The sequence below is a fragment of the Pseudorasbora parva genome, chromosome 4, assembly GCF_024679245.1.
Source record: "Pseudorasbora parva isolate DD20220531a chromosome 4, ASM2467924v1, whole genome shotgun sequence".
Lineage (NCBI taxonomy): Eukaryota > Metazoa > Chordata > Actinopteri > Cypriniformes > Gobionidae > Pseudorasbora > Pseudorasbora parva.
The window spans coordinates 25,597,256-25,625,039 of record NC_090175.1 but is presented as its reverse complement, the minus strand read 5'-3'; the positions used below and the strand labels follow the sequence as shown (position 1 = coordinate 25,625,039).

At 37.1% G+C, this 27,784-nt stretch overlaps 1 protein-coding gene across 1 annotated transcript in view; it reads right to left on the bottom strand.

The window, feature by feature from the left end:
- Positions 1–12,710: 12,710 nt before the first annotated feature.
- lmo7b (LIM domain 7b) overlaps positions 12,711–27,784 on the bottom strand; it is a 62,974-nt gene continuing 47,900 nt past the window's right edge. Inside the window, exons 17-30 of the mRNA XM_067441396.1 lie at positions 26,691–26,852; positions 25,814–25,986; positions 25,681–25,744; positions 24,476–24,501; positions 24,177–24,284; positions 23,376–23,465; positions 23,009–23,214; positions 22,311–22,355; positions 21,807–21,862; positions 21,539–21,710; positions 20,597–20,860; positions 18,038–18,146; positions 16,879–16,984; positions 12,711–13,633 (exon numbers count right to left, since the gene is read on the bottom strand). Of these exons, the coding sequence (XP_067297497.1) occupies positions 13,611–13,633; positions 16,879–16,984; positions 18,038–18,146; positions 20,597–20,860; positions 21,539–21,710; positions 21,807–21,862; positions 22,311–22,355; positions 23,009–23,214; positions 23,376–23,465; positions 24,177–24,284; positions 24,476–24,501; positions 25,681–25,744; positions 25,814–25,986; positions 26,691–26,852 (1,604 nt within the window). The 3' untranslated portion in view covers positions 12,711–13,610. The remainder of the gene's footprint in view (positions 13,634–16,878; positions 16,985–18,037; positions 18,147–20,596; positions 20,861–21,538; positions 21,711–21,806; positions 21,863–22,310; positions 22,356–23,008; positions 23,215–23,375; positions 23,466–24,176; positions 24,285–24,475; positions 24,502–25,680; positions 25,745–25,813; positions 25,987–26,690; positions 26,853–27,784) is intronic.

Sequence of the window (27,784 nt, the reverse complement as noted above, 5' to 3'; positions counted from 1 at the left end):
TTCTAGCCCATGTCAGTCTCCTACGCAGCTCCCGTATCATCACACGCATGCGTCGTGGTGCGCAAGTGAGAACTCAAAAGCATATTTACAATGTTAACTGTTTAGGAGACTGACACAGTCAAGATAAATTGTTAAACGAAGTTGTTATTTTAATAGAGTTTGTGTTCTGAAGATAAATAAAGGTTTTATGGGTTTGGAACGACATGAGGGTGAGGAATTAATGTGGAATAAATTACAATTTTGGGGTGAACTAACCTTTTAAGGTGCACATGTGGATTTACTTCCGTTCTCAATCTTCCCTTGCAAAACCTAAGAACTGGAGTTTATTACCTGCATTCATCATTGCTGTGTTCTCATTACTCACCTGCATGTGTTTGGAATTTGTTCTAATAAAGCACTGTATTATCCCTTTCTTGAGTCAGCCATTTCCTGACAAATGTGTATTCAGTAAAATACCATTTGTTAATGCCAATAATTAACAAATCACTCCAAGGAATAGAGGTTTTTATCTCTCTCTTTTTTGGTAATACTCTACAATACTTGGTCCAATCAGATAATGTTAGTTAATGCAATATCACAAGACAAGACAAAACACAATAAATGCTGTTATCTTGTGTTTGGATGCCTGGTGTTTGGGAATCCAATTATATGAGACACTTCTGGGAGGTCATTATACCAAATCATTCTGATGACAGACTTTGGCTCAGGCATTTCAGAATGATCAAACCAACATTTAGCCTGCTGGTTGGTTCCAGTTATCCAATCACATCTACTGTCATGTGAGTTTTTGTTGCGCATCGAGGGATTTAATATTTTTCCATCTCAGTTTATTCGCTTGTCGGATTAAAACATTTTATCTGCCTTAATTTAACTGATACATTTTTATAATGTTCATCTTTGCATTATCCCAAAATGTGTATAAAAATAGATGGATGAAAAATGCAATAATAATATTAATAATAATAATAAAAACAGAAATTCTTGGGGGGGGGCTCACACAGTTTCTGTCGATCTCATGTCATCTTGAGTACCTATAGAGTAGTATTGCAATCTTTATATTTCCAAAAAGTCTTTAGTCTTTTCATATAAAAGACAGATACGCTGTACCACGTCTTTCCGAATAAAACCAAGTGGCTGGAGGCGTATCGTATGGGCGGAGCTAAAGAGTCACTTACGCGCCGATACACAACACAGACATTTTAAACAGTTTATCACAACTCCTTCGGTTCTAACGCATGACCACCAAAAACACACTTCTTTGGTGACATTGTTGATTTTGTGAAGTCCTGGGACCTGTGGAGCGCGGCCGATGACTTACCTAAAGCCGAGCAAAGCATTTCGCTCTCTTGCTCTGGTCAATGTGTGTGCATGCGCGCCCTTCCGGGAAAAGTGCCCGTACAAGGAAATTCTGCCCTTGTTGACGTCACAGGCCCATACTCAAAAAACAAAAAAAGAAGCTTTCCGAAACTAGTTAGAACCTGAAAGGAGTATTTAGGAGTATATACACAATACGTATGTCTCCCAGAAATCAACCAGATGATGAGTGTATCTGAAAACAAATACTCTCTGGAGAAGGTAGGCTACTTATATTGAATAGGTAATTAATTACTCCATGACAGCTAAAAAGTACATTCTATTTTGTATATTTGTGTAGTATGAATGTAATCCGGATGTATTACATTCGCCATGTTGTCATTATCATGTGAAGCCTCAGTTACTTGCGTTGCTTCGCAGTTCACAAATCCTCTCCCATGGCCTAATGGAATAGTAAAGTGTCCATCATATGCACACTTCACAATCTTGCCAGAATTAGTAGGTCATCTAGGTACATTTTGCCTACTTTTTATGAGTACTGTAAATTCGAAAATACTTTTGTCACATACTGTTTTTTACCTACTATATAGTAGGAAGTATGCAATTCCGGTTGCAGCAGATGCGATTGAAATTCACAAAAGTAGTTCCAACTGTTTGTGCCTCATGTATCAGAAGTTCAGTCAACGGTCCTTGGGTGTGACATCTGAGGCTAATGGCTGATTACAGTTTTTCCAGAGTGAAAAACTGACCGTAGTTGTATAACAACTTTGTGTACAAACCAACCACAAGTGTACAAATGGCTCAATTATGGAAAGCATTAGGAGCAAATGAAAATCAACAATACAGCTTAATGAATTGAGAAAGTTAACTGGACAATACTTTTACAATGTGCTATGGGCTGAGCACTCAATGCAAACCTAATTCTTACTGTAAGTGCAACTTCAGCACAAGTAACACGATTAAGTGCACACTAATGCATTCGATCACGTTTGGGCATGTAGTGTTTTGTATATTTTGAACTTCTGAATCTCTTTCCTCTGTGGATAATTTTCTTCTCTTAATTTTCGTCAATAACCCATCTAACCAAGCATTGCAGTGTCTTGAATCTGGGCCCAAGTAATTACCTTCTAATGGAGGTCACTGTATAAAAGTGTTATCTCCTCTTCCAGCCCTTGGCATGGTCCTTCTCTCATTCTCCCTCTAAAAACGGATAAGAAGAGAACACTGTGTTCATACAATCCTCAGTGCAGCCGTATTAAAAGGCACCTTTACAATCAAGAGATAGCAGGCAATATTTTAGAGCACTGAGAGAAAATAAATGAACAATTAAAGATACCAGAGAGGGCTTGAATGTCTTGCCACAATGCACTGTGAACCCTCCACATTGCAAGAACGTGTGAATGAGCTCTGTGTGGGTTGATGCAGTCTGACACACACACGCACACAAACCAGATTAAATGAGAACCAATTGAGGCTGAAGCTGTGGCACTCTAATTCTAAATATCAGTGACCCAGTGAGAAAAACAATCTCAGGTCAGCAGAAGACACTGATCCGTAATGCTAACTTGTGACATTTACGAAATGGCAGTGCACTCGACCTGCTTAACACAACCATTTCAATGCCCACAAACACATTCTTGTTAATATAGCCTGCATGGTTATGCAGCCACTCCATTCTTCCATTTCCTTGTGCATGTAAAAATAACACCGCTTATTTCAAATGATTCTCTGTGGAGTGATAAAACTAGCTTATGCTGCAGTTTTCTAAAACTGGAACGTTACACAATGAAAATCGCCTGTGTGTGTTTTATGTGCATGCATCACTCCCACCAAATTTACAAAACCACAATGAACACTGCCCAAAGGGGAAGACCAAAAGTCTTCTGGTATTTTAATGTCCTCCAGATTTGTTACATTATTTAACCTTTCAAAGTTGATTCGGGTATTTTAGGGCTGTGAATTCCAAACTGGGGTACGTGAGGTGACACTGGAGTTTTGCCATTCACGTAAATTGTAACCCACCTTCTGACTTTTGCAGACTTGCAGAAACTGAAACAACAACAACAACAACACAACAACAACAACAAAAAAACATGCTGTGTCTTCTATATTGGATATGACAGGAGCAGTGCATAACATGTAAGGCAAGACACCCCAGATCAATAGAGTAAAACAAAAAACAAAACAAAAAAACAAACAAAATAGATATCACAATATCACCCAGTTGATTGATACTCAGTCTACATTAAGAATAAAAAAAATTCGTATTTCAAGTTTCTGAAATGTTGTTTAAATATGCAAATGAGTTATGCACTAATTTGCATATATTTCTAACCTGAAAAATAAATGAAATCAGGTTAAAAATGCTTGTTCTTTTCTTACATTAGAGTCAGAGGTTTTACAGAGGGTATATTGGATATCTCTATCACTGTATGAAAACACAGTCAACAGTCAGTCAGAAAAAAAGTACATTTTTAAAACATTTCAGGAATAAAATGCACTATATATAGAACATCTGTTCAATTTCTAATAAATGCAATTACCTACTCAGCCAATTACATGGCAGTTGTTTCAATGCATTTAGGGGTGTGGTCCTGGTCAAGACAATCTCCTGAACTCCAAACTGAATGTCAGAATGGGAAAGAAAGGTGATTTAAGCTCTTTTGAGCGTGGCATGGTTGTTGGTGCCAGACGGGCCGGTCTGAGTATTTCACAATCTGCTCAGTTACTGGGATTTTCACGCACAAACATTTCTAGGGTTTACAAAGAATTGTGCGAAAAGGGAAAAACATCCAGTATGCGACAGTCCTTTAGGCGAAAAAACGCCTTGTTGATGCTAGAGGTCATGGGGAATGGGCCGACTGATTCAAGCTGATAGAAGAGCAACTTTGACTGAATTAACCACTCGTTACAACCGAGGTATGCAGCAAAGAATTTGTGAAGCCACAACATGCACAACCTTGAGGCGGATGGGCTACAACAGCAGAAGACCCCACCGAGTACCACTCATCTCCAGTACAAATAGGAAAAAGATGCTACAATTTGCACAAGCTCACCAAAATTGGACAGTTGAAGACTGGAAAAATGTTGCCTGGTCTGATGAGTCTCGATTTCTGTTGAGTCAGAATTTGGCTTAAACAGAATGAGAACATGGATCCATCATGCCTGGTTACCACTGTGCAGGCTGGTGGTGGTGGTGTAATGGTGTGGGGGATGTTTTCTTGGCACACTTTAGGCCCCTTAGTGCCAATTGGGCATCATTTAAATGCCACAGGCTACCTGAGCATTGTTTTTGACCATGTCCATCCCTTTATTACTGCCATGTACCCATCCTTTAATGGCTACTTCCAGCAGGATAATGCACCATGTCACAAAGCTCGAATCATTTCAAATTGGTTTCTTAAACATGGCAATGAGTTCACTGTACTAAAATGGCCCCCACAGTCACCAGATCTCAACCCAATAGAGCATCTTTGGGATGTGGTGGAACGGGAGCTTCGTGCCCTGGATGTGCATCCCACAAATCTCCATCAACTGCAAGATGCTATCCTATCAATATGGGCCAACATTTCTAAAGAATGCTTTCAGCACCTTGTTGAATCAATGCCACGTAGAATTAAGGCAGTTCTGAAGGCGAAAGGGGGTCAAACACAGTATTGGTATGGTGTTCCTAATCCTTTAGGTAAGTGTATATAAATGTATTATTTCATTATATTATGCGGTAAAAAAAAATATTATTATCCTAAAATCTCTTCATTAATGCTCTATAGTCAAATTTTAATACCAGCTCCAATTAATCATTTTAAACAGTTTCATATGAATTATGATCTATAATTCTCAAAAACCTTAACAAAGAGGACTTGAGAGTCCTTGAATTACATCACAGTTCACCAATCACGGTTCAGCTTTTTCGTATAAATATCAGTAAATCTTTCATGCATGATGGATATTTTAATATTGTGCCCACTGACTCTATTTTAGTGCCGGATATGACAACCACTGTCTCCTTCCAGACAAGTTTGGTATTCTCTAACACACACACCTGTCTATGTCTTGAAATGACAGCTGGTCTATTATTATGAAGTCGTTTTAATAAAGCATATTTTGAGGCAGAATATTCTTCAGTTTGAAACAGATGCTATACAGTAGAAAACAGGTTGGTTACAGTAGACAAGTGGACCTGGACCTTTAGTTTAGTTTATCTCATGGAGCACATTTCTACTGCCTCACGTTCAGCCCGAAGTGCTGTACAAATCAATGTTTTTGCTGACATTCTCTGTGTATTCTTTCTTAGGGGGCTTTATTAGCCTCTGAAAAACATGAACCAGTTCATGTTCTTAAATGGATATCAGCCAAATTCTCAAACAAAGACGTAATTTAATTTAAAGATGTAAAAACATTGTGGGAAAATGAATAGAGGAGAAGGTTATAAGACGCTAATGGGAATTAGTTCAGCCCACAAATATGAGAATGCAAACAGTTGTCCAAAACAAGCTCACAAACTCTTTTTATGAATCCCCCTATAAGTCAGAAAAATTGGTGGAAAACTGAAAGTTTGCAGACGCCGAACTATGTCCTACATTTTATGGATTTTGTTTCTGTCGGTCTCCCATCCTAATTTTTCTAATTTTGTTTCTGCTTTCCTTCTCCCACAGATTTCACTCTGAAAGGAGAGCTTGTCCCAAAAGCACTCTACAACTGATAAACTGGCTCAATTTCAAACAACTAGCTGAAACATTTAGCAGAGCATTGCTTTCTGCAAAACCTAAAAAATATGAGAATATATATCCCCCTAAACTGAGAACACCGAATAAACCTTTAAACCGAGTGAGCCTCTCAATAGAGCACATTTATCAGGACAAAAAGACATTTATAATATACTATAGTCTTGTGAACCCATCAGTCACAGTTTGTTTTGCTCATACTTGCCGTTTAGGTTACTGAGCTATAATATAACAGAAGACAGAAAATTACTAACTATTTCACACATGAATTTTTTTTTCTCAGAAATGTCTCTAACCTGGCAAATGATTTCATCCTTGAAAGCAATCAGGTATGTATGACATGTTTTCCGATGGACTGATAAACAGCATGTGTTTGCCTTTATTCCCAGAAAATGCTATCAATTTTTGACATTCAGTGTGACATTCACTGGCTGCATCTCAGTCAGCTCCCTAGTTCAGCATTCAGGGCACTGATCAGGGAGTCCATTGGAAAACTAAATGTTCACTCCCTTAAAGGGCTAGTTCACCCAAAAATTAAATCCATGTCATTAATGACTCTATTGTCGTTCCACAGCCGTAAGATTTTTTTTTTTTGTGATTTCAGACGCAGTCATACAATTGAATATAATGATTTGTTTCTTTTAAATCAAATCTTGAACTTGATTAAGAGAAAAAAAAGAGTCTTGCATGTGGAAGGAATAATGAGCCCCCTGCAAGGAATACAAGGACTAAGAGTCTAGACCCGTTTAAAGACTTTATATTTATTTAAATGTTAAATGATGCAGGATTGTAAGTGTGCTAATGTGAGTGGAAACTGTTGCTAGTCATTAGTTGGAGGTCTTTCAAGACTGTGGTCTGCCTGGCAGCCAAGGCCAAAACCCAGTGTATGGCTGCTTTTCTATGGTCCAACCACAAGATCACACAAGATGACCTGTTCAAAACTATGCTTTAGTGGACAGACAGAAATAATTGTGCAATTATATCTTTTAGGCCACAGTTTTAAAACAAAATGTGAGTTTCTGAAATGAAAACTATTACAAATCCCCCTTTTTACCATACACAAAGCTAGAAATCTAGACACTCTAGCGGCAGCAAATCTAATTTGCTGCCAGGGTAGTCTAGCAACAGGCACATGGCACAACTTTGGATTGTGAGCTGGAAAAAACTAACTCTGGTCAGGCCAATCACATCGTGTTTAGAGTCAGTGAGCGGAGGTTCTGCATGCTACTTGTAAAAAAAAAAGAAGCTGGCGAACATTGTTCTTTCGAATCGTCTTTGGACGTGACTCTGGAAGACTTGTTGTTAAAGGGTTAGTTCACCCAAAAATGAAAATGATGTCATTAATTACTCACCCTAATGTCATTCGACAACCGTAAGACCTCCTTAGAATAGCTAACAGCTCCGTTCATCTTCGGAACACAAATATTAATGTTGAAATCAGATGGCTCAGAAAGGCCTTCATTGACACCAATGTCATTTCCTCTCTCAAGACCCATAACAAAGACGTCGCTACAAAGCCGATTTCACTACAGAGACAGAACAATAATTTTATGAAGCGACGAGAATAGCTTTTGTGCGCAAAAAAACAAAACAAAAAAGACTTGTATGATGGGCCGATTTCAAAACAAAGCTTCGAACAGTTATGAATCAGTGTATCGATTCATGATTCGGATCGCCAAAGTCACGTGATTTCAGGAGTTTGACACACAATCCGAATAATGAATTGAACAGGTGAATTGAACAGTTTTGAACAGGTCATCTTGTGTGATCTTGTGTGATTTATTAAGCTCCGATGCTTTAGGAAGCTTTGTTTTGAAATCGGCCCATCACTATACAAGTCGTTATTTAGTTTTTATGCACACAAAAGCTATTCTCGTCGCTTCATAAAATGATTGTAGAACCACTGTAGTGAGATGGACTTTGTAGCGACGTCTTTAGTGCCTTTTATGGGTCATGAGAGAGGAAATGACGTTGGTGTCAATGGAGCCCTTTCTGAGCTATTGGATTTCAACAAGAATATCTTCATTTGTGTTACGAAGAAAAACAAAGGACTGACGGGTGACGAACGGCATGAAGATGAGTAATTGATGAACAATTTTTTGTTTTGTTTGAATGAATTAACCCTTCAAGCTTTTCTTTGAGTAAAGAATGGCACTAAATTCATTCTTAAGAAAGGAAGATGTGTTCGGAGTTTTGCCGACCGGATACATCAAAAGTTAAACCTATCAACTAGCTCCGCTGCACCTTCTTCATTGCTCTGGTTGGTTGTAGCGCTATCCAATCGCGTGCAGAGGGAGTTTGAAAGACAACTGTTTATCCCGCCCCTCGGATTGAACCCTGTCAATGGTGAGTTTCCAGACCAAACATCTTGATGTGGGTCTGGCTTGTCAGGCTAAAAAAAAGAAAAAAAAAGAAGACTGAATAAAAAAGAAAAACTGCCATGTGAAACGGTGTTTAACCCACAGGACATTTCTTTGAATTTAAACTATTAACAGTCACTCATCATTATTTGTAACTGCACATGTTTAGTTTAAGGAGTGTCCAGAATTTCCATTCACTATGGGAAAGTCAGTAATGTGTATTTTTCCACATAGGCAATGCAGTTTTACATGGATTTCCAGGAATACTCTCTTAACAAAAGGCACAAAAACAGTAACAGGAAAGTGATTGCCGAGACCAAATCATTCACTCAATGTAACATTTCCCTGCTCTGTGGTACAGTAATCTACAAATGAATGTGGATTCAGACTTTCCTCTAATAGATATCCAAGTGATACGTAGAACAACCACAATATGCACAGACTGGTGGGAGGTAGCCTATTTTCCAAACCATCCTCTATTTTCTGAAACGCTGTTCCCAGGCTGCTTCTTGTTTTGCTGATACGCTTTGCAAGGTAAAGCAAAACATCCTATATTTGTCTGAGAACCCTTATGCTACTTAAGGGGTTTGGTGGGAAAGCCCTAGATCTGCCATGACGGCAAAGAATAAGATAAATAAATTAAAACTCGCTGCATTCCCGTATAAAGTCACTGAAGTGCTACCATGCCCTTAAAAAGGCCATGATAGCTGAAGGGAATGGTAAAATATACAGGTCTTGAGCACAACAGATAGAGAGATTAAATGTCAACGTGAATAAATAAAAACAAGGATAAAATAGGTTATGCTAATAAATAGGGAGACTTTTGCAGACAGAGAGAGAGAGAGAGAAAAAAAATCTGTGGCAGGGTCCATTGTAAAAGACTTTATTCGATTTGAGTGGCCTTCTTTTGTTTAGTATCATCTGACCCAGGCTGGCTTTTATATCCCCCATATACAAAATTTAATTCCAGGGTTATTTGGGTACATTTAAATCAGTTGAAGAATGATACCAATTGTTCCTTGGTCTCTCAGTGGGACTCTGTTGACCTCAGCCAGCAGATATAAAGCTCAGATTGCACGAACTGAGCGTCACTGGCAAACGAAGCAAGAGGACACATCTGAGACTTGATTGCATGCATGAGCGGAATGCTGTGCTTTATGGGTGATGTGAATCCTTGCGGCTAGCGCACTAAGGTCATGACTTCCATAACAATTCTGGGAAGAACGCACTACTGAGGGAAGCGTTTTTTTTTTGTTTGTTTGTTTTTTTTACGAAGAGGGACGGAAGAGCACCATATGTTCATCAAAACAGCATTTTCTTATCACAGTTATGCAAATATGAAACATTCTCGTTTTGTTCCAAATCCATATGATTAAATTCATAGAAAATTCATTCATAGAAATTTCATTTATTCATAGAAAAAAAGAAAAAAATTACAAGAAATGTGGTATTTTTTTACATAATGGCAATTGGCGCCTTCAAGCTTGAAGATATTCAAAGCTTGTGAGTTTTATTCCAAATCCATACAATGGCTTTATGTGAGGAACAGACAGAAATTAAACTGTTTAGTAAAATCAACTCAAAAACATACGTTTTATTCATTCAATTAGTTAGTCTAATTTAGGAACACTGCATCAACAGATGCATTTTTAAAAATCTGACTTAAAAGAATTTGTTCACATCAGTCATTGCTATAATTCTCTCACAAATGTGACAGAGCTATTGTTAGATGCTTAGTGATTCATTTCTAATTTGCTCTTCCTACAAAGCAATTGGTATGGGCAAATATTACGCTTTTTTCCCCCACAGTGCACCCCATCCACATTTAATTATACAAAAATAAAATACAAATAGACCCCAGGAAATTCATTAAAACTTCACCTCATTAAAACTCATTATAAACGATAACAAAAAGTGTTACGTCCATAGGGACGAAGGGATTTATTTTCTTTTCTAAATTTGTGTGGATTCTGTGTCCTGTGCTTTTGTGTTCTGTTGCTCTTGCTCCTCCTACTGTCTGCTTGACAGGCTCATGAGTGCCACCTGAATCCTGTTCCAGATCGTTAAGTGGAGAACAAAGGAACCCAGAGAATTCCAGTCAGCGAGAGAGACTGAGGTTTTTCCTCTGTGGGAGAGACTACCATCTTCTGGTCCCAGTGCTGTTGTGTGCTTATATGGTGTATAGTGTTTTGTAGTGTCAGGTAAAGAGCTGTGAAGTGTCTCCGCTAAGTTGTGTATAACCAGTAGAGCAAGGTGAGCTGTTACGTGTTACAGCTAATGTTTGCACTCCTAAACCTTAACTCAATCTGAGCAGTGTAAGTCAATGTGAGCTATCTGTGAACATCAGCATTCTACTTTTGTTTCCTTAATGTTCTCACTGTAAGGTGGGTGCCTTTTGCTTTAAGACCCACCTTTTCTCCTGTTTTTGTGTAGTAAGGGAGTTAATTTGTTTCTGCCTTTTCTTTCATTCATTTTTGGTAGGTAAGTTATCCTTAATCTTTAGTAAGAATGTTTTGTTTGTTGTTTTGGCCTCTCCCCTCCTGAAGTCCTGTTTGTTAATGCTCATTGTTAATTTAATAAATCTTGTTATTTTGAACCTGGTGTCAGTGAGCCATGTGTGTATGTCCTGGGACCTGGAGATTGCAGTTCTCTCATCCTCTCCCCACAACTTTTTGCTACCCTCCTTTCCTGTCCCAGACTAGAAAGGAGAATACTAAAAAAATAAATGATAAATTTTCCCATGATTTTTTTTGTAAAGATAGGGACACTAAAGACCCGAGATGTGTAACAGTGCAAGCATTTTTTTTCTGCAAAATTTAATCTTTGACTGAAAAAGTGATATTCATATTCTCCATAAAGTGGCCATGTCTTAAAAATATGATGAAGTGACATTTCATACCGCAGTCAGAAAACAAAAGAATAGGAGTATCACGAGCTTAACTTACAATGCCAGAGCAAGTACTAAACACAAATATTAGTGTCACTTTCATCTGAAAAATAATGATTTTGATGATCAATTATAGTTTTGAGAATAATGTTTAAAAATACAAATATCCACCAGATGCTGAATTTACTAGGAAATGAGCTCTGAGAAGGACAGTGATGATGGCATAAAACATCTGCTCAAACTGAACCCTTCCAAACTCCAAAAGATAAAATATGCTTTATTTCATTTTTTTTAAATTGATTAATAAAGACTTCTAAAGGAAATAGAGTTGGTGTTAAAAAAAAATCCATATTTAAAACTTTATAAAGTAAATTCTTGGCCGATCACCACCTGTATACAATGTATGAAAAGTGATGAAAGTACCCCTGCATTTCAAAATGCTTACGTTACCAGTTAAGCTTGTCAGACTTGGAAGTATTTTGACTTGTAAGACTTTGACTTGTAAATATTTTGAACTGCGAGAAGCGCTTTCAACAATTTTTCCACAATAGGCGATCAGCGGAACTTTATAATTTTTTATATGGATATTTTACTTAAACACAAACACTTACACAAAAATTCACTTCAGACAGCCTTTATTAACCCCCCAGAGCCGTGTGAAGCAGTTATTTGATGGGCAGATGCAGTCTTTGGACTTCAATAACGGCAACAATTTCTGCCATTATAGAGCTTGGATTAACCAGGACTTTACTATAACTCCGTCATCTACACCTACGATGACTTGAGGGGGGAGTCAATCATGGGCTAATTTTCATTTTTGGAAATTTAAATCCTTTAAAGGGATAACAAAGTCCTACTAGTTTGTAAAGACATAAGGTTGAGTAAATAAAAGATAGAATAATCTTTTGGGGGTTAATTAAAGCCACATCAGACTTTTAAAGGAACAGATCACCCACAAAACAGTGCTTCACTCTCCAGTTCAGTATAGATATGCAGAAAACAGAAGAACAACACCACATTCCCACCATTGGAGATGATGTTCCTTGTTTAAATATTGGGTGGTTTTTCCACCACAACCAACCGGAGTGCTTGGCCATACAAGTTTTCAATGAAAAACGTGAAATTTAGTATAAAGCAACGCTGGAAGCTGTTATGCCAACACTCCAGACGGCTCATAAGTACTGTCTGCACTGTAGAGTCATTGATAATGAGCTTACAGTGGTAGGAATGGAGATGAACGTGAGAGCAAGTTAATGACAGGAAGCTGAAAAGTCTGGTGATACTCTACAGCAACTCTTAAATGACCCAAATAAGGAATGAAGTATGTATCCGTTTCAGGATATGAAGAGATAATACATATAGATGAAAACAGGCTGCAGGAAAAAAGGGCTTCAGTGAAATTAGTTTCATTCCATAATTTGTATTTAAAATCAAGCTTTATTTCCATGACAACACTTAATTTAATTTGGTTAGCCAGTTATAGCTATGACATACAGGGAGAGGGACTGAAATCCCACGTAAAATTAAAACAGAAGCGTCTAGCGTAGGGGCTTGGAAAGAACTATCCCAGGTAATTTGATCTTACAATTACATGCCATACAACCTCTATTTGCAAACCATCTCATTGGCAGAACCGAGCAAATATTAAACGGAAAAACAGATTGATGCCAGTTACACCCAGAGTGCCACCTACTGGACAGCATTTCAAAATCTGTAAGCCGAAATAATTTGCACTATTAACTATTGTTAAGCAGCTTTTGTAAAAGTTTATCATTAGATTTCTCTTAATTAAGTGATACAGAACAATGTCTTAACCTTTACATCCCATTCCCTCCACCATTACCACTGTGTGAGTTCTACCAATAAGAGGGGGAAAAAAAGTGATTCATTACCAAATAAAGTGTGCTAGAACATTTATTAAATAATTATGAGAGGAAAGTGTATATTAAAACACATGAGAGAAGTTCATATATGCTATACAAATTAGTTCTCAAAAAGGAATTCAAAAAAAGAACATACAAAAAGGTTCTTAGGAGTCATAAAACAGATTAGACATGTTATTACTTGCTACATGGAATGCATGACAGAAACAACCTCAGGGGTTTCAGCAGTGATCAAAAACTAACATGTTCTAACTCTTCACTATGTAGCGGTCATATTATGAGAAGAATCATAGAAATATCAGTCTCTATGTATTTATAGTCAAAGCTGTGAAAGTAAACAGTGGATAAAGCTAGCTGCAGTGGTTAGGTTGTACTAATAGTTGTGATTCCTGAGGCCGTCTCCGTGGTACACTCCTCTTCGATCTGTTGCAACTCATTCAGGTCACTTGGAGATGGAGGAACAGACTAAGAGAAAATGCATAGTCTTTCAGTTAGCATAGTGTTGCTCTTAACCAATTCAACTCTGCGCTCCACCTGTGGGTTTAATATTGCATTATCATTCAGTCATTCAAAATATGCTGCAGAGCTAGCAGGTTTCACTGAGAGCCCTCTATTTGTGAATGTAACTGAGCTGAGGATCAAAATATGCATACAAGTCATGTCAAAAACATCAAATACCATTGATTTAAAAGTGTTTCATGACCAAATGTCAGGATACCAAAGCATTTTGAAAGATTCAGCTAAGAGCAACACTGAAATGTAAGTCATTATTCACAGATAACCTAGGTGGATCTATGTGAAAAATCTTGAAAAATGTCTTAGGTGTTTAAATTATACAGTAAAAATGACCTTATATAAGTAAAACATGTATATAGATACTGCTTTCAACAGTTTAATATTAAGAAATGTTTTTTTTGGAAAATCAAACTAGCATATTAGAATGATTTCTGAAGGATTATGTGACACTGAAGACTAAGTTAAGCTTTGACATCACAGAAATAAATGTTCTATTGTTAAACATTTTTACAATGTAATGTTAATTTAAATTGTATATAAAATTTCTAATATATCACATCATTACCGTTTTTATAAATGTAGTGTTGGGTAAGTACAAGACATTCAAAACATTGTACTGACCCAAAACTATTAATAAGACCTTAAACAATAATATAATAAATGTATAAAATAATACATGTATAATTTAATTTTAATATATTTAGTGGTGTCAAACGATTTTCTGCAATTAAATCACGATTAATCACACCAGAATCGGCAAAAATACTGTAGAAAAAAAACTGACTTTTTTTTACTAAGCACTATGAACCACTGATATCAGTACCGATACTGATATTTATGATATTCTAGCTAAAAAAAAAACATTTTTTTCACAAAAATACATTGCAATAAATGTCCAATTCAGCTGTGCCTTTAATATAGAAGAGCTCAACGCGAAAGTTGTTTTTTACTGGTCCAGTCAGACCAGACCTTTTTGTTTTGTTTTGTTTTTTGACCTATGTAACTTTGTAAGCAGTGCTTTAAGATTGAGGCATATCTAATAGGTAAATATACAGAAATGGAATAAATCAAACACCCCATAAATTATAAATTGAATATAGGTTCATGCTTATTAAAAGCTACAAAAGTGATTCAGTGAGTTATTTTATCTTTGATTAACATAATGACACAGACAGCAGCTGGTTTATTATAAGGCTGCTGTTACTTTAAGACATGATGTGGATCTGACATGCATCCTATTTTCGCACAACTATGTTCATTTAACACTTTTTAACTTGTGACAAGGATACTAACCCTAACCCAACAGGCAATAAAGAATAACAGCGTGAAAGAGAACTCAATGCAGTGCTGCCGTGCTGTCTGAAGCGGCATTTTGTTTGTGTGGTTTGGGTGTTTGTTCACAGAGAGCCTTTGCAGATTTCAGTTCTTTTTTGTGCTCTTTATTGCACTTGAATGGTTAAATAGCACTTGAATTATAGTATGTTACTTTTTTATTTAAAGTGTTAGTTTTAAATAAATCAAAATCAAAATTATTTCATCCAAAAATGAAAATGATGTCATTAATTACTCACCCTAATGTCGTTGGACACCTGTAACACCTTCGTTCATCTTCGGAATACAAATGAAGATATTTTTGTTGAAAGCTGATGGCTGAGAAAGGCTTCAGAAAGGCCTCCATTGGTATTCAGTACATTTCCACTGACCCACTCACAAGACCCATGAAAGGCACTAAATGTTCCTTAGGATTTCGTTACAAAGTCAATCTCACTACAGTGGCTGTACAATAATTTTACCAAGCGACGAGAATAGTTTTTGTGCGCAAAAAAAATCTAAATAATGACTTTATCTGCCAAGTTATTGTCTTCCTTGTAGGTCTCTGACGTGAACTCACCTGGAACTCACGCAATAGCGGCGCTCCTCCTCTGCCGGGTCATGTATTGAACAGTGGAGCTGCGTCATATTCTCGCGCATGCATGAAGTTCACGTTAATAACTTAATGGATAAAGTCGTTATTTAGATTTGTGTGTGCACAATAACTATTTGTCACATTGTAAAATGATTGCACAGCCACTGTAGTGAGATGGACTTCGTAACGTCTTTAGTGCCTTTTATGGGTCTTGTGAGTGGGTCAGTGGAAATGTACTGAATGTCAATGGAGGCCTTTCTGAAGCCTTTCTCAGCCATCAGCTTTTAACAAAAATATCTTCATTTGTGTTCTGAAGATGAACAAAGGTGTTACGGGTGTCCAACGACATGAGAGTTAGTAATTAATTAAATTATTTTCATTTTTGTGTGAGCTAACCCTTTAATAAAGCATGATCATATGTAACGCTAGCTAAAGGATGCCTGGAAAAAAAACCTAATAATATAATAAAAATAAAGTAATAATTATAATTGAGAATATAATACATTACACACAACATAGCGATTAATCTAATTAATCACACAAAAAATTTGGCTGAGAAATTACCCCCCAAAAGATAGCTTAGTTATTATTGTAAAAAAAAAAAATATATATATATTTTTTTTTTAAACATTACCAAAAGTTACTTCAGAAAGAAATAGTGTTGGGTGAACTATAACTTGAAATAATTGTTTTTAATAATATGGAAATATATATATATATAAAAATATATATATATATATATAATAAATATTATATAATAAATATTATATATATATATATATATATATATATATATATATATATATATATATATATATATATATATATATATATATATATATATATATATATATATATATATAATAAATATTATATATATATAATAAATATTAATTTAGCGTATAATTTATATATATATATATTAATAAATTATACGCTAAATTAGAAGCTAAAACTGCCAGTAGGTGATAGTAAATGTCTTAAGTCAGAGTGTTTCCTTCGATTAGTGCAAACAGCTGATTCATTAAGGATTGAAGTAAATGGTTCTCTTTATGGTCCATTGAATCATTGGTTAATCTGATTTGTTCAGAACACGGATTCAGAAATTAACCACCATGCACTGTATACAGCTCTGACAGTTAGTAGTTTACTAACACTGCTAAATTATTGTGGTCATGTTACAAAAAGTTAGTGTAATTTCCTCCAGGAATTAAGTAGTCTGCAAACTAGCATTCTTGATAGCATGATCCTAGTATGGATACATGTGTAAAATATGTTGGTTTCTTACCTCTGATTCTGCTGTAGCAGGTGTTACAGAAGAGCTGTCCGTGTCTGACTCTGACCTGAGCTCCGGACTCAGCCCCTCTCCCAAGGTCAGTCCTGCAGCTGACACACTGCAAGATCGACAAGAAACAGTGAGTCTGGACACACATCAAGATGAGAAGATATAACCCTTTCCTTCCCATGAGTATGCAGAAAAGCAAGAGAGTCCCCCAAAGCCTCCCAAATCAGGAAATGCCAAGTATTGGGTCAGTGTGAACAGATCCTCCACCATAGCTAAATTTGAAAAGGTGATTTTTTTTGTGGTTGTTGTCAAAGCTGTTGAAGCAGTGGTGTAACTGTCCTGTGCTGCAGTGAAGAAACAAGCAGTTACTGATTACCGTAAACAAAATAACCCCTGCAACCAGATACAGAAATCTAAAAGGGACAAACATCATTAGAAGGAGTGCAAGAGACTAAAGATAAAAGCAAATACCTTATTTTCCGGAAAATAAATCTCACCAGACTATAAAAGCATTATAATTTGTAAAAAAAAAAAAAGTAGTCACATTCAGAAAATAATGTGATATACAAATAAATACAACAGCATTTAAAACTATAATAAATAAAATACAACATTTTGGTTTCCCTCACTTAACAACACAAAAACTACACAAGTAATTTTAGAATATAAATATTAACATTTTTTAATTGATTAAAAAAAAAGAAAAAAGTATATTCCGGAAAATACGGTAGTTTTGTGACTGGGAAAGCCTGTGTGTTCAGTGACTGGCAGGGTTCTGGTCAGGTTAGCCTGTAATTGGTTGTGCTGAGGTTAGCCAGAAGGAGTGTTTATTTTGTATAGTGTTTAAGTTAATTGGCAATGAGGCAATCAGAAAACAGGCTGGACTGAGATCAGAGTTAAAGCAGTTTTGAAATGATTTGGTGATCTTACATAATCCATTCTTTGATTCAAAACTGGGGTTTAAGATAGAAACCGACCCCATTATTAATTTGCTTGCATGCTTGTAATCTAATTGCCTACAGCAAAACAGAAAAATTTATTGATGTTATGTGGCTAATGAGCTCCTGTTGCCCCAGATGATGAAGGTTAAAAACCCAGGCTAGGTGCAACAGATCCACAGAGGGCCCGCTTGCTCTCAGTTTCAGGTGACCTCTAGTCTCACCTTGAAGCAACCAATGTGAAAGCAGAGCTCCAGGGAATCGATGACCATGGCAGCTCCCTTCCCTAGAGGCTGATCGCACCTCGAACACATCCGCCTGCCACTGAGCAGCCTACAGGCACCACATGCCAGTGTCAGAGTTCAATGTCAGAAACAAGACAGCATTTGCTCTGCCCTTTCCCTGATTTGACTACATTTAAAAGGAGGTTGGCAGCAGGATACTGAAAGGTTCGGAATAGCATACCACCATACTATGCTGCATGTATACCGTACACATTAACACAGTATGAACCATGTTTCATGGAATACCCAATATGTCTATTTGCTATTTATTTATTTTTTTACAAATGAACAGTATTTATTTCAAAAGCACTATTTGCACGGGATTAGTATTATCTAGGGACCTCTGTGATTTAGAAATTACTCCCCCACATCTGAGTTTTGCGTGGCACATTCGCACGGGATAAGCAAAGCCTGTGATTTTACTCGACTTTACTGACTAAACAGGCATCGATATCGTTTTGATTATTTTATAGTAATAAATACAATTAATTTCGTTCAGTTAGAGAACAGACGCCATGAACTGAGCTCAGACCAGCGGCAGGAATCAGATTTCATTTATCACAAGTGAGAAGCTGAAAATATACAGCGGAAGATTCAGTTTCAAAACTAAATGTAAAAGTGCCTATTTAAACAAGCTTGTCATTGTACTGTACTGTTCTGTTCTTCATTAAGAACAGTATTGATGTTAGTATTAAACACACCATTCAATCAGTTTACTCCCAAATTGATACTCATTCTAAAGTGAAAGTATAATCGTGCGGCTGCACGGCAATTCATAACGGTGCGCATTATGAATGCAGACTTTATTCTTTGTGAAAGATAAAGATAGAAATGCTCACAGGAAGGAAAAAAAACTTGCAAAAATTATATACGATCCGCCTAATCCTGGCCAAATCACAGAGATGTCGATTCGCACGGCACTACTATTATCACAGGACCTCGGTGTGTGGCGAAATATGGTAGGTAATTTGCTGGGGAATTTTTACTTTACAAATTACAGACATGGCCGATTCGCACGGGATTAAGATCACAGACAGTCTCTGCAATTATTACAAATCCCCAGAGGTCCCTAGATAACACGAATCCCGTGCAAATGGGGCTTATGATGACCACTAGACTAAAAATTGTAGATTTAGTCTGCAACTTATTGAGGTCTTGTAGCATAACACTATTTACAAGAAATATTGTTAAATTAACTGCAAGAGGTATGACCCAGCGCTCAGGTGGAGTCTTAGGTGCTCTTGGGAAAGGGAAAAGTCCAATGACACAAAAAAGGCAGGTCCAAGGCACTCAGTCAGATGTAAACAAAGAAAAAGGAAATAATTAAAAAGCCTTTATTAGGTATGGCTTAAGTCATGTTTAAAGAGCCAACATGTTTCAACCAACAATGGTCTTCATCAGGGCAAAGCAACACAAAGAGGCCTAATACAATCAAATAACCCAATGAGGCAATCAGGTCTACAGGATTGGGGAAACCAACGTAAAGGGCAAAAAAAAAAAAAAAAAAAAAAAAAAAAAAACTCCTTTACTGTAGGCTACATGGAGAGGAAAAACCCTGACATGTTGGCTCTTGTATTTGTATTTTAAAAATGACTTAAGCCATACCTAATAAAAGCTTTTAATTATTTCCTTCTCCTTCGTTTACATCTGACTGAGTGCCTTGGACTTTACTTTTTTTAATTAAAAAAAAAAAAAAAAATGATATTGTTAAATATTGCATCCTCTTTCACATACCATTTAGATAATGCAGCATATATTTTATTCTGCATTTAAATGTTTGGGTTTTGTAAGATTTGTTTTTGAAAGAAGTCTCTTAAGCTCACCAAGATTGATTTAAAAAAAAAAAAAAGTTTTCCATTTTAATACATTTTAAAATGTAATGTGTTCCTGTGATGGCAATCTGAATTTATAGCATCATTACTCTAGTCTTCAGTGTCACATTATCATTCAGAAATCATTATAATTTGCAGATTTGGTGCTCAAGAAACATTTCTTATTATCATGCTGAGCAGGTGTGCAGCTTACTAGTTTAAGATACATAGATAAGATATTTAAGATACTTTTTCAGTAGTTTGTTTGTTTAGAGTTTAACACCATGCCAGGTACCACAACTATATTCATGGTGAGAAAGAGAATTACAAAAGAACGATTAAAATAAGTTTAATAAGTTCAAAATAAATGTTATGTGAAAATTTCTCTTTACTCTCATTTTTAATCAGTTTATCCATACTTGGTGAATACAAGTATTATTTTTTTAAATTGTACTGATCCCACGATAGTGTACGCTACTTTATATGCTGTGGTGTATAGCACACTAGTATTCCATTCCGACCATAGGCACTGACGGCTAAAATACCTGGGGTTAAAGGTCAGGTACAGTGAGATCCTTCTTAAGAAAAAAATAAATAAAAGAGCTGCATTTAAATTTGGCTTAAAGGCATTTAAACTGAATATGCATTTTACATAAAGCAATGCTTTGGTTGCTTGACTAGTCCATACCTGCCACACTGCTGAGAGCTTGGACGCGACTCAAGGGTCAAGGGCTCAGGCGTAGTTGTGATTGGAGTGGGAGAGTTGGAGGCTAACAAGGAGCTCTGTTTAAAACCAGTAGAGAAGATAGCTGAGCCAGGGCCCAAGCTGCTGCGTCCGCTCCGGTGACTGCCAGTGCTTCCCATTGCAGAATGGGGTCTATTTGCAAAACCTGGAGTGTATGACTGCCTGGACCAGGAGCTGGTCGTGTGGAGGTTCTCCAGCGATTCATATCTGTGATAATAGGGAAAAGATCATAGAGATATTAAAGACTGACTGAAAATGATGTCTTCCTGGTTGACACTATTATTCAAAAGTCTCATGCTCAGTTGCTCACCAAGACTGCATTTACAGCACGCAATCAAAAATAGACTAAAAAGAGAAATATTGTGAAATTTTAAATGAATGGGTCTTAATTGACTAATAATTGCATGGATTGTTTTGTATTGGTACACACAGGAAAAATTCTCACAAAATCTTGGCCTGATTCAACGTTCATACACAACTTTTTTAACATCGTTCTGATGTTAGTAAATCAGGAGTATTCTAAAAGAACAGCCCCGTGCAAAAGGTTAGTCATTTTCATAAAACACGACCAAATTATCTCCACACAAGAGCTTTTCGCACAGGCTTTCCTTACAGCCATTCGTCAGTCTTGTCAAACTTACCCAGATCATCAAGCAATGCCAAGTGTGCCATTCCTACCAGTTCTCACAATAAACATTTTATACAGATCCAGATTACAGAGCAATTTTTTTTTTTTTTTTTTTTTTGCTGCGATGGCAAAGCTGAATTTTCAGTGTCACACTTACTGATCCCGAACATTTAAATGTAGTGTAAATTGTAAGCTGACAAAGAAAATCTGTGCTAAACAATATAAGGGAAATATTTATTCTTTTTATTCATAGAGACCTCCTGACTGGCGTTCCCACAGCGATGGGCTCTTTGTTGATGCTGGCATTTCGCTGACGGATCCAACTGCCGTCTGTGAGGAGCTGCGTTCTCTTCCTCATCTCCGCCAGGATCTGCAGACGTTCCTTTGCTGCCTGTGACAGCTGTCCCTTCTTTTTACCGCTCCCTGCAGCTAATGAAGGGACAAGCCAGAGAAGAGCAGTATTGTACCCGATAGTCAAATCACAGGAACTCGCATACAAATAATCCAAATGAAAAGTAATCCGACCTTTAGCATCTTGTTTGTGAAGGCTTTCAAGTGCAGGGGTAGATTTTGACTTTGTCCTATGCAAAAATAAGCACACAAATTGAATAAAAACTTTACCACTGCAAGCCTGACTTTAAAGGTGAAGTGTGCCATTTTTCCATCACCAACAACAAATGCCTGCAATTTTCTGGCAATGGAGACAGAACTGAATGTGATGAGAAAGATATGGCAATGTGAAATATTACTAAATGAAATTATAATCAGATTTAACTTTTGTTAACACAATTTTAAACATTCTCCCTTACACGTCCCCCATCCCTTTCTAACAGTTCTCATGGAGAATTAAACTCTGAATTTCTGACAACTTTCTATTCACATTAAAAGTGAGAAAGTATTTTAATAATGGAAATAATACACTTTTCCCCTTTAAGAAACTGGAAAATCTTTCAGTACAGAAATAAGTGCTGCCAGATTTACTACATCACATCTTCCCTCAAGCCAGCAGAGCCAAAAAAGCAAACTGACCTGTCGGAAACTGTAAGCTTGGCAAACCCATAGGACTCCTCTGAGCTGAAGCAGGACAGAGCAGAAGCAGCACATAGACAGACATACAAGCAATGACCAAAGCAGCAGTAACAAACACATATGCAACTCCATACTGGACTCAATACAAGAATATTTCATAAATACAGAATTCAGAAATTAACAATGCACATTAATTAGGGCTGTCAATTTAACATGCTAATAAAATGTATTTTTTTAATAATAATATCCTAATGCTATTACTATTGCCTTTGTACAAACATGGCCATTGTGCAAGCTACTGAAAAATAGCACCATTCAACATCAGCTATGCACAAAAAAAACGTCCTGTGTGAATGGCCTATATCCTCAGACAGCTGGCAAACTCAAATAGATTCCTGTGGACTGTACCAGCACCAGTGATATGGAAATACAACTAATTGTTTTCCTGTTGAGATATATTAAGACTTATCTGCTACAATTGTGTAAAGTCTTTATTGCATTTTTTTGTGATTATCTTTAATGAAATTACTGAATCCTCTTGATTAGAGGGCTTGTCATTTGAAATATGCATTTATGATTTTTAATTGAATGGCAGTCCTAATTATTTACGGAAATGCTAAATACTAATATTTTCTTGCAATTAATAACATCAAACAGCTAAAACTTCAGTTCCAAATTGTACTTGGAATATTTCTTACCACTGACTCTTTGTGGTTGAATCACACTCCACTTCTTTTTTAAATGACTGGTGTCCTGCTGCTATTTGCACAGCAGCCTGTCGGTTCTGCGCTGCTCCCACCTTCTCTGCAATCTGACAGGATGCCACTGAAGGGGTGGCAATGGGCGGTGGAACAGGGGAGGTAGTATTTCCATTGGACAGCACATCAAGGCCACATTTCTGCTCCTAATCCCAGCAGGAAGTAAATACGTTTTCACTATTCACCCTTTATAATGGCTGCAGAGAAAACTACTAAATAAAATGTTACAATTGACTCCATTTGATTGTGAATGCAAGACTGGAGAATAATGAAGCAAGAGAGATTCAAGTTAGGACAGTCGTCTGACCTCAGGACCACCGTGATCCTCTCCATAAACTTCCTGCTGAGCTCTTCTCCACTCCTCCTCTAACTTCTCCTGATCACGTTGATACTTCTCCTGAAACCGGCACAGACAAACATTTTTTAATATAATAATTTATAACAAATAAATGTATCAGCAAAACAAATTTCTTTTCTCTATATACACCAATCCGACAGTGAAATAAATAACACTGATTATCTCTTCATCACGGAACCTGTTAGTGGGTGGATATATTAGGCAGCAAGTGAACATTTTGTCTTCAAAGTTGATGTGTTAGAAGCAGGATAAGCAAGCATAAGGATTTAAGCGAGTTTTGACAAGGGCCAAATTGTGAGGGCTAGATGACTGGGTCAGAGCATCTCCAAAACTGCAGTTCTTGTGGGGTGTTCCTGGTCTGCAGTGGTCAGTATCTATCAAAAGTGGTCCAAGGAAGGAACAGTAAACCAGTGACAGGGTCATGGGCGGCCAAGGCTCATTGATGCATGTAGGAAGCGAAAGCTGGCCTGTGTGGTCCGATCAAACAGACGAGCAACTGTAGCTCAATTGCTTTAAGAAGTTAATGTTGGTGTATATGAACACATACACATTTTTACCTTTGATCACTGCATTATTCTTATATGTTGATGTAGCTACTTTTTAATTACTATAACTATACTAAACTAAAAATTAAACTAAAACATATTCAAATAATCATTACTTTTTGTCACCATTTTATGTATATATTCTTTCTGAAACTTGCATTCAAGACCTGGTTATGGTAAGAATGAATGTGTGATTTGGTGGTACCTGCAGGAGGCGCTCTTGTTCCAACTGCCATTTCTCCTGTCTCCGCCTCTCCTCCTCATGATCCCATGACCAGCGGGAGGAGGTGGTATTGATGGAGGGAACCTCAAGCTGATATGAGAGAGAATAAATCAACAAAACAAAAAAAAGTCAAATTTAGACAGTATCAAGGCAAGGCAAGGCAAGTTAATTTATATAGCACATTTCATACACAATGGCAATTCAAAGTGCTTTACTTATCAGCATTCTAATAAATCAGGCTTTAATATTCATAAAGATTTTGAATGACAGTAGTGACTCACATCAGAGATGGCAGACTCCGAGCCACCTAGTAAAAGAGGTAGAGACCAAGATTATCCATTTAAATGGCATAACAGAGCCCACACATAGTCATGAGTTTCCCCAACCCTGTAACCTGTTAACTCATGCTGCTCAGTGGATTGACACACCCCCTGCTCATATGACAAAACTGTAACCAAAGCCACCACGGTCAAATGAGCGCACAACAAATTCTCACTCACATGCTGGTATGCAGGCATTAAACAACACAGAAGAGCGAGGTAAAACATGATGAAAGTGCAAACACCATCTCGGAGCAATCCCTTTGGAATTAAAAACGTATCTGTTCCGTAACCACGAATTAACCGCAGCGTAATCTGGTTTCGGAACAGTACTTCTGGTTGAAAAAAATCATTAACCAACTCAGGTTTTTCTTTGTAAACTGTCCGGCAAAGATATGACAGGAATCTCAAAGTCAATTACAGACAGAAACAGTAAGAAAGACGCAACAGTCTTAATTTTACAGTTATTACAGTGCACAACATGCACATAGAAAGCACACCATCTTTATTTACCACAGAGATAGACCCATGAGCTGACAGTGGCACCTGAAGGACAGAGCATAAGCTTTTAGCAAAATGGAAAGCAACAGAAACCCATGGAGCAATTTATGCTCAGACCTAGAGATTAACTAATAATAGCTTTTGGTACACACAGTAGTTAGAAAAAAGCATGTAAAAAAATTATCTAAACATAAATGGGTGACAGGTGTACCGTATGTACTAAATGCTTTAGTTAGCCAGGCCCTTAGAATGCAGAATAAGCAAACCCATCTGTTTTTGAGTGAATTCAGATATTAATATTCAACAGAACAGACTTTACCAATACACTCCATTAAGAGTGTGCTTGATACATAAGTCACAGCATAATTAAATGAACAAGCTGCAGTGATCAATTAGCCATGCAGCATTAAATTGCTACAGCCTAAGCGAATGCAGTTACCTTTTTGCATGAAAAATTCTAACTTTCTTCTATGATTTTTCAAAGCTATGTGCTCATAGTCTACACCACAGGTGGGGAGAAAACATTTCAAAGACACATGAGTAATTATCCACATCTTTTGCTCTCTTTATAAACAAAATTCATACAAAAAATTAAAGTGTAGAAATTAAGTAACTCAGAACAAGGACAAAAGATTTGATTGCTAAACTGGCCTTAAAGCACCCACCTTTGTTTCTTAGAGCAACTGGATTGTCCTGGATACGTCCATTCGTGGTTTTAGAAAGTACTTTCTGAAACATGTAAAGTAAAATTAAACAAATAAATGTATAAAAAGATTTCCAATTTCTGCAATGACTCACATTAGCAGGCTGTCCGTTGACCTGTGTCTTCACCACAGTCTCCACTGGAGAGTTTGAGGTTGAGCCGATGGAGACATAGTGATCGGGCCGCCCTATAAGTGTTGAATTGGCACTGGTCAAATTGATGGTCTTATGGCTCTTGTACGGTGGGGAAGGGTGGCTACTGCCCCAGTCTTCAGTACCCAAAACATACATCAGCAATGTAGAAATGCCAGGACACATGTTAGTGAACTTGTTAGTGATTTAGCGCTGTTTTTTTAAATCAGAATTAGACTTAATTTGTGAAAGGGGAATTTTATGTGGGTAAAAGTATACAGTTTAATATAAATGTGAGCATTTAATGTAATTAAAAGTGTGCTAATAATTATTCCCATGATGATATTAAAGCAAAGAATACTGAGGCAATAGAGAAAGCCAGGGAACCCTGCAGGCCATTTTCAGACTAGTCAGAGCGGACGATGAGCATTGACTGACAGACAGATAGACCACCTTCCCACATTGACAGAAAGCATCTGATTCTGGAATGGTGCCTTCATTTTCCCAGCTCAAAAGCAGAAGGAACCGTGCCAGAAAAAATAAAGATGAAAAACCCAACATCAAATTGCAACAGCCGTTTCTATAAATAATTTATCTGTCTTTCAATTCAACAATGTATGCATGCAATATTATACTTTGAATATAAAAAAGTGCCACATTAGAAAGTAAAGAGAGAAAAAACTCTATAAAAATAAGAAAAAGATAAAGAAAAAATAAAATATATTATTATTTGATTTGTGTGTTCCCTTGTTGCTTGTACAAAATAATGCTGGTGAAATGATGCTTTGTTTACACAGAGTGGGCAGTGTAACAAACTTACAAACAGTTTCCACACCCTCACCATTTTGTCCATGTCGTCGGATGTCCATCAGTAAAGTGCCCTTTTGCTGTGTTGAGTCCATGTTGCCCTTAAACTGCTCATAATTCATTTCAGCCACCCTGCATCCACCCAACGCCACGATCTCATCACCCATCAGCAGACCACACAACTCCGCGGGGCTGCCTATGTGATGCAGGACAACAAGCTGAAACAGGTCAAGGCTGTGCCTTTAAGCCTAACTGAGAGAGCTTGTGAGTACAGAATAAGGACAATTGTTGAAATCAAATACAGTTTAAGAAGGTTTTCATTTACTGAGATTTACTTCATTAACTGATGAAGTGCAAACAGGATGGTCAAAATGTGTCAGCTCTTCAATCTTATTTATTAACTTGAAACACTATAGAACATTGAATAGTACAATTTCATAGTACATAATGCTGCACATTTAAAGGGGTACTTCAGCGCTGGGAAGATCAATCTGTATTTAAACTGGGTCATTAATGTAGTAGAAATGTGAAATTATTTTTGAATTTGGTGCTTTCTAGACTGAGAAAAGACAGAAAATGTATTTTTGTCTCATGGGGATGAAAGACAACAATTCCCAGAATGCGTCGCTGCCCTACGAGGCCACTCCCAAAGCCACCGCTACTGGATTACTGGATCACTTTCACACCGCGATCACGTTCATTTTCATAAAATCAGTTCAGTTAGAGAACAGACACTACAATTAAAAACTGAAGGTGTCTGTTCAATATGTGATTTAGTCGCTGAGGGAGTCTCTCAGCCCAAAACGCTGCAGGAGTCAGATTAGATTTTGACAGTCATGGATGAGCTCTCGTGATGAGAGCTGAGGCAACGCTCGCGGCATAGATTCACAGCGCATGTTCAGTCGTTTTTTGCCTTTGAAAGCTCAACTTTCATAGGAATTAGTTTGAGAAGTTGAAAGACCTACTTTGCTCTGTTTACATCAATGCCTGAGGCTGCAGCTGTGAGATGAGTGCTGTGAGTGGTATCTCCCATCCTCCACGTGAGAGTTGAAAACATGTGGAAATGGCTCCCTCTGCTGGCTGTAGTCTTTAGCCTCTTGCCAATAATTCCTCCGATGACGCAAATTG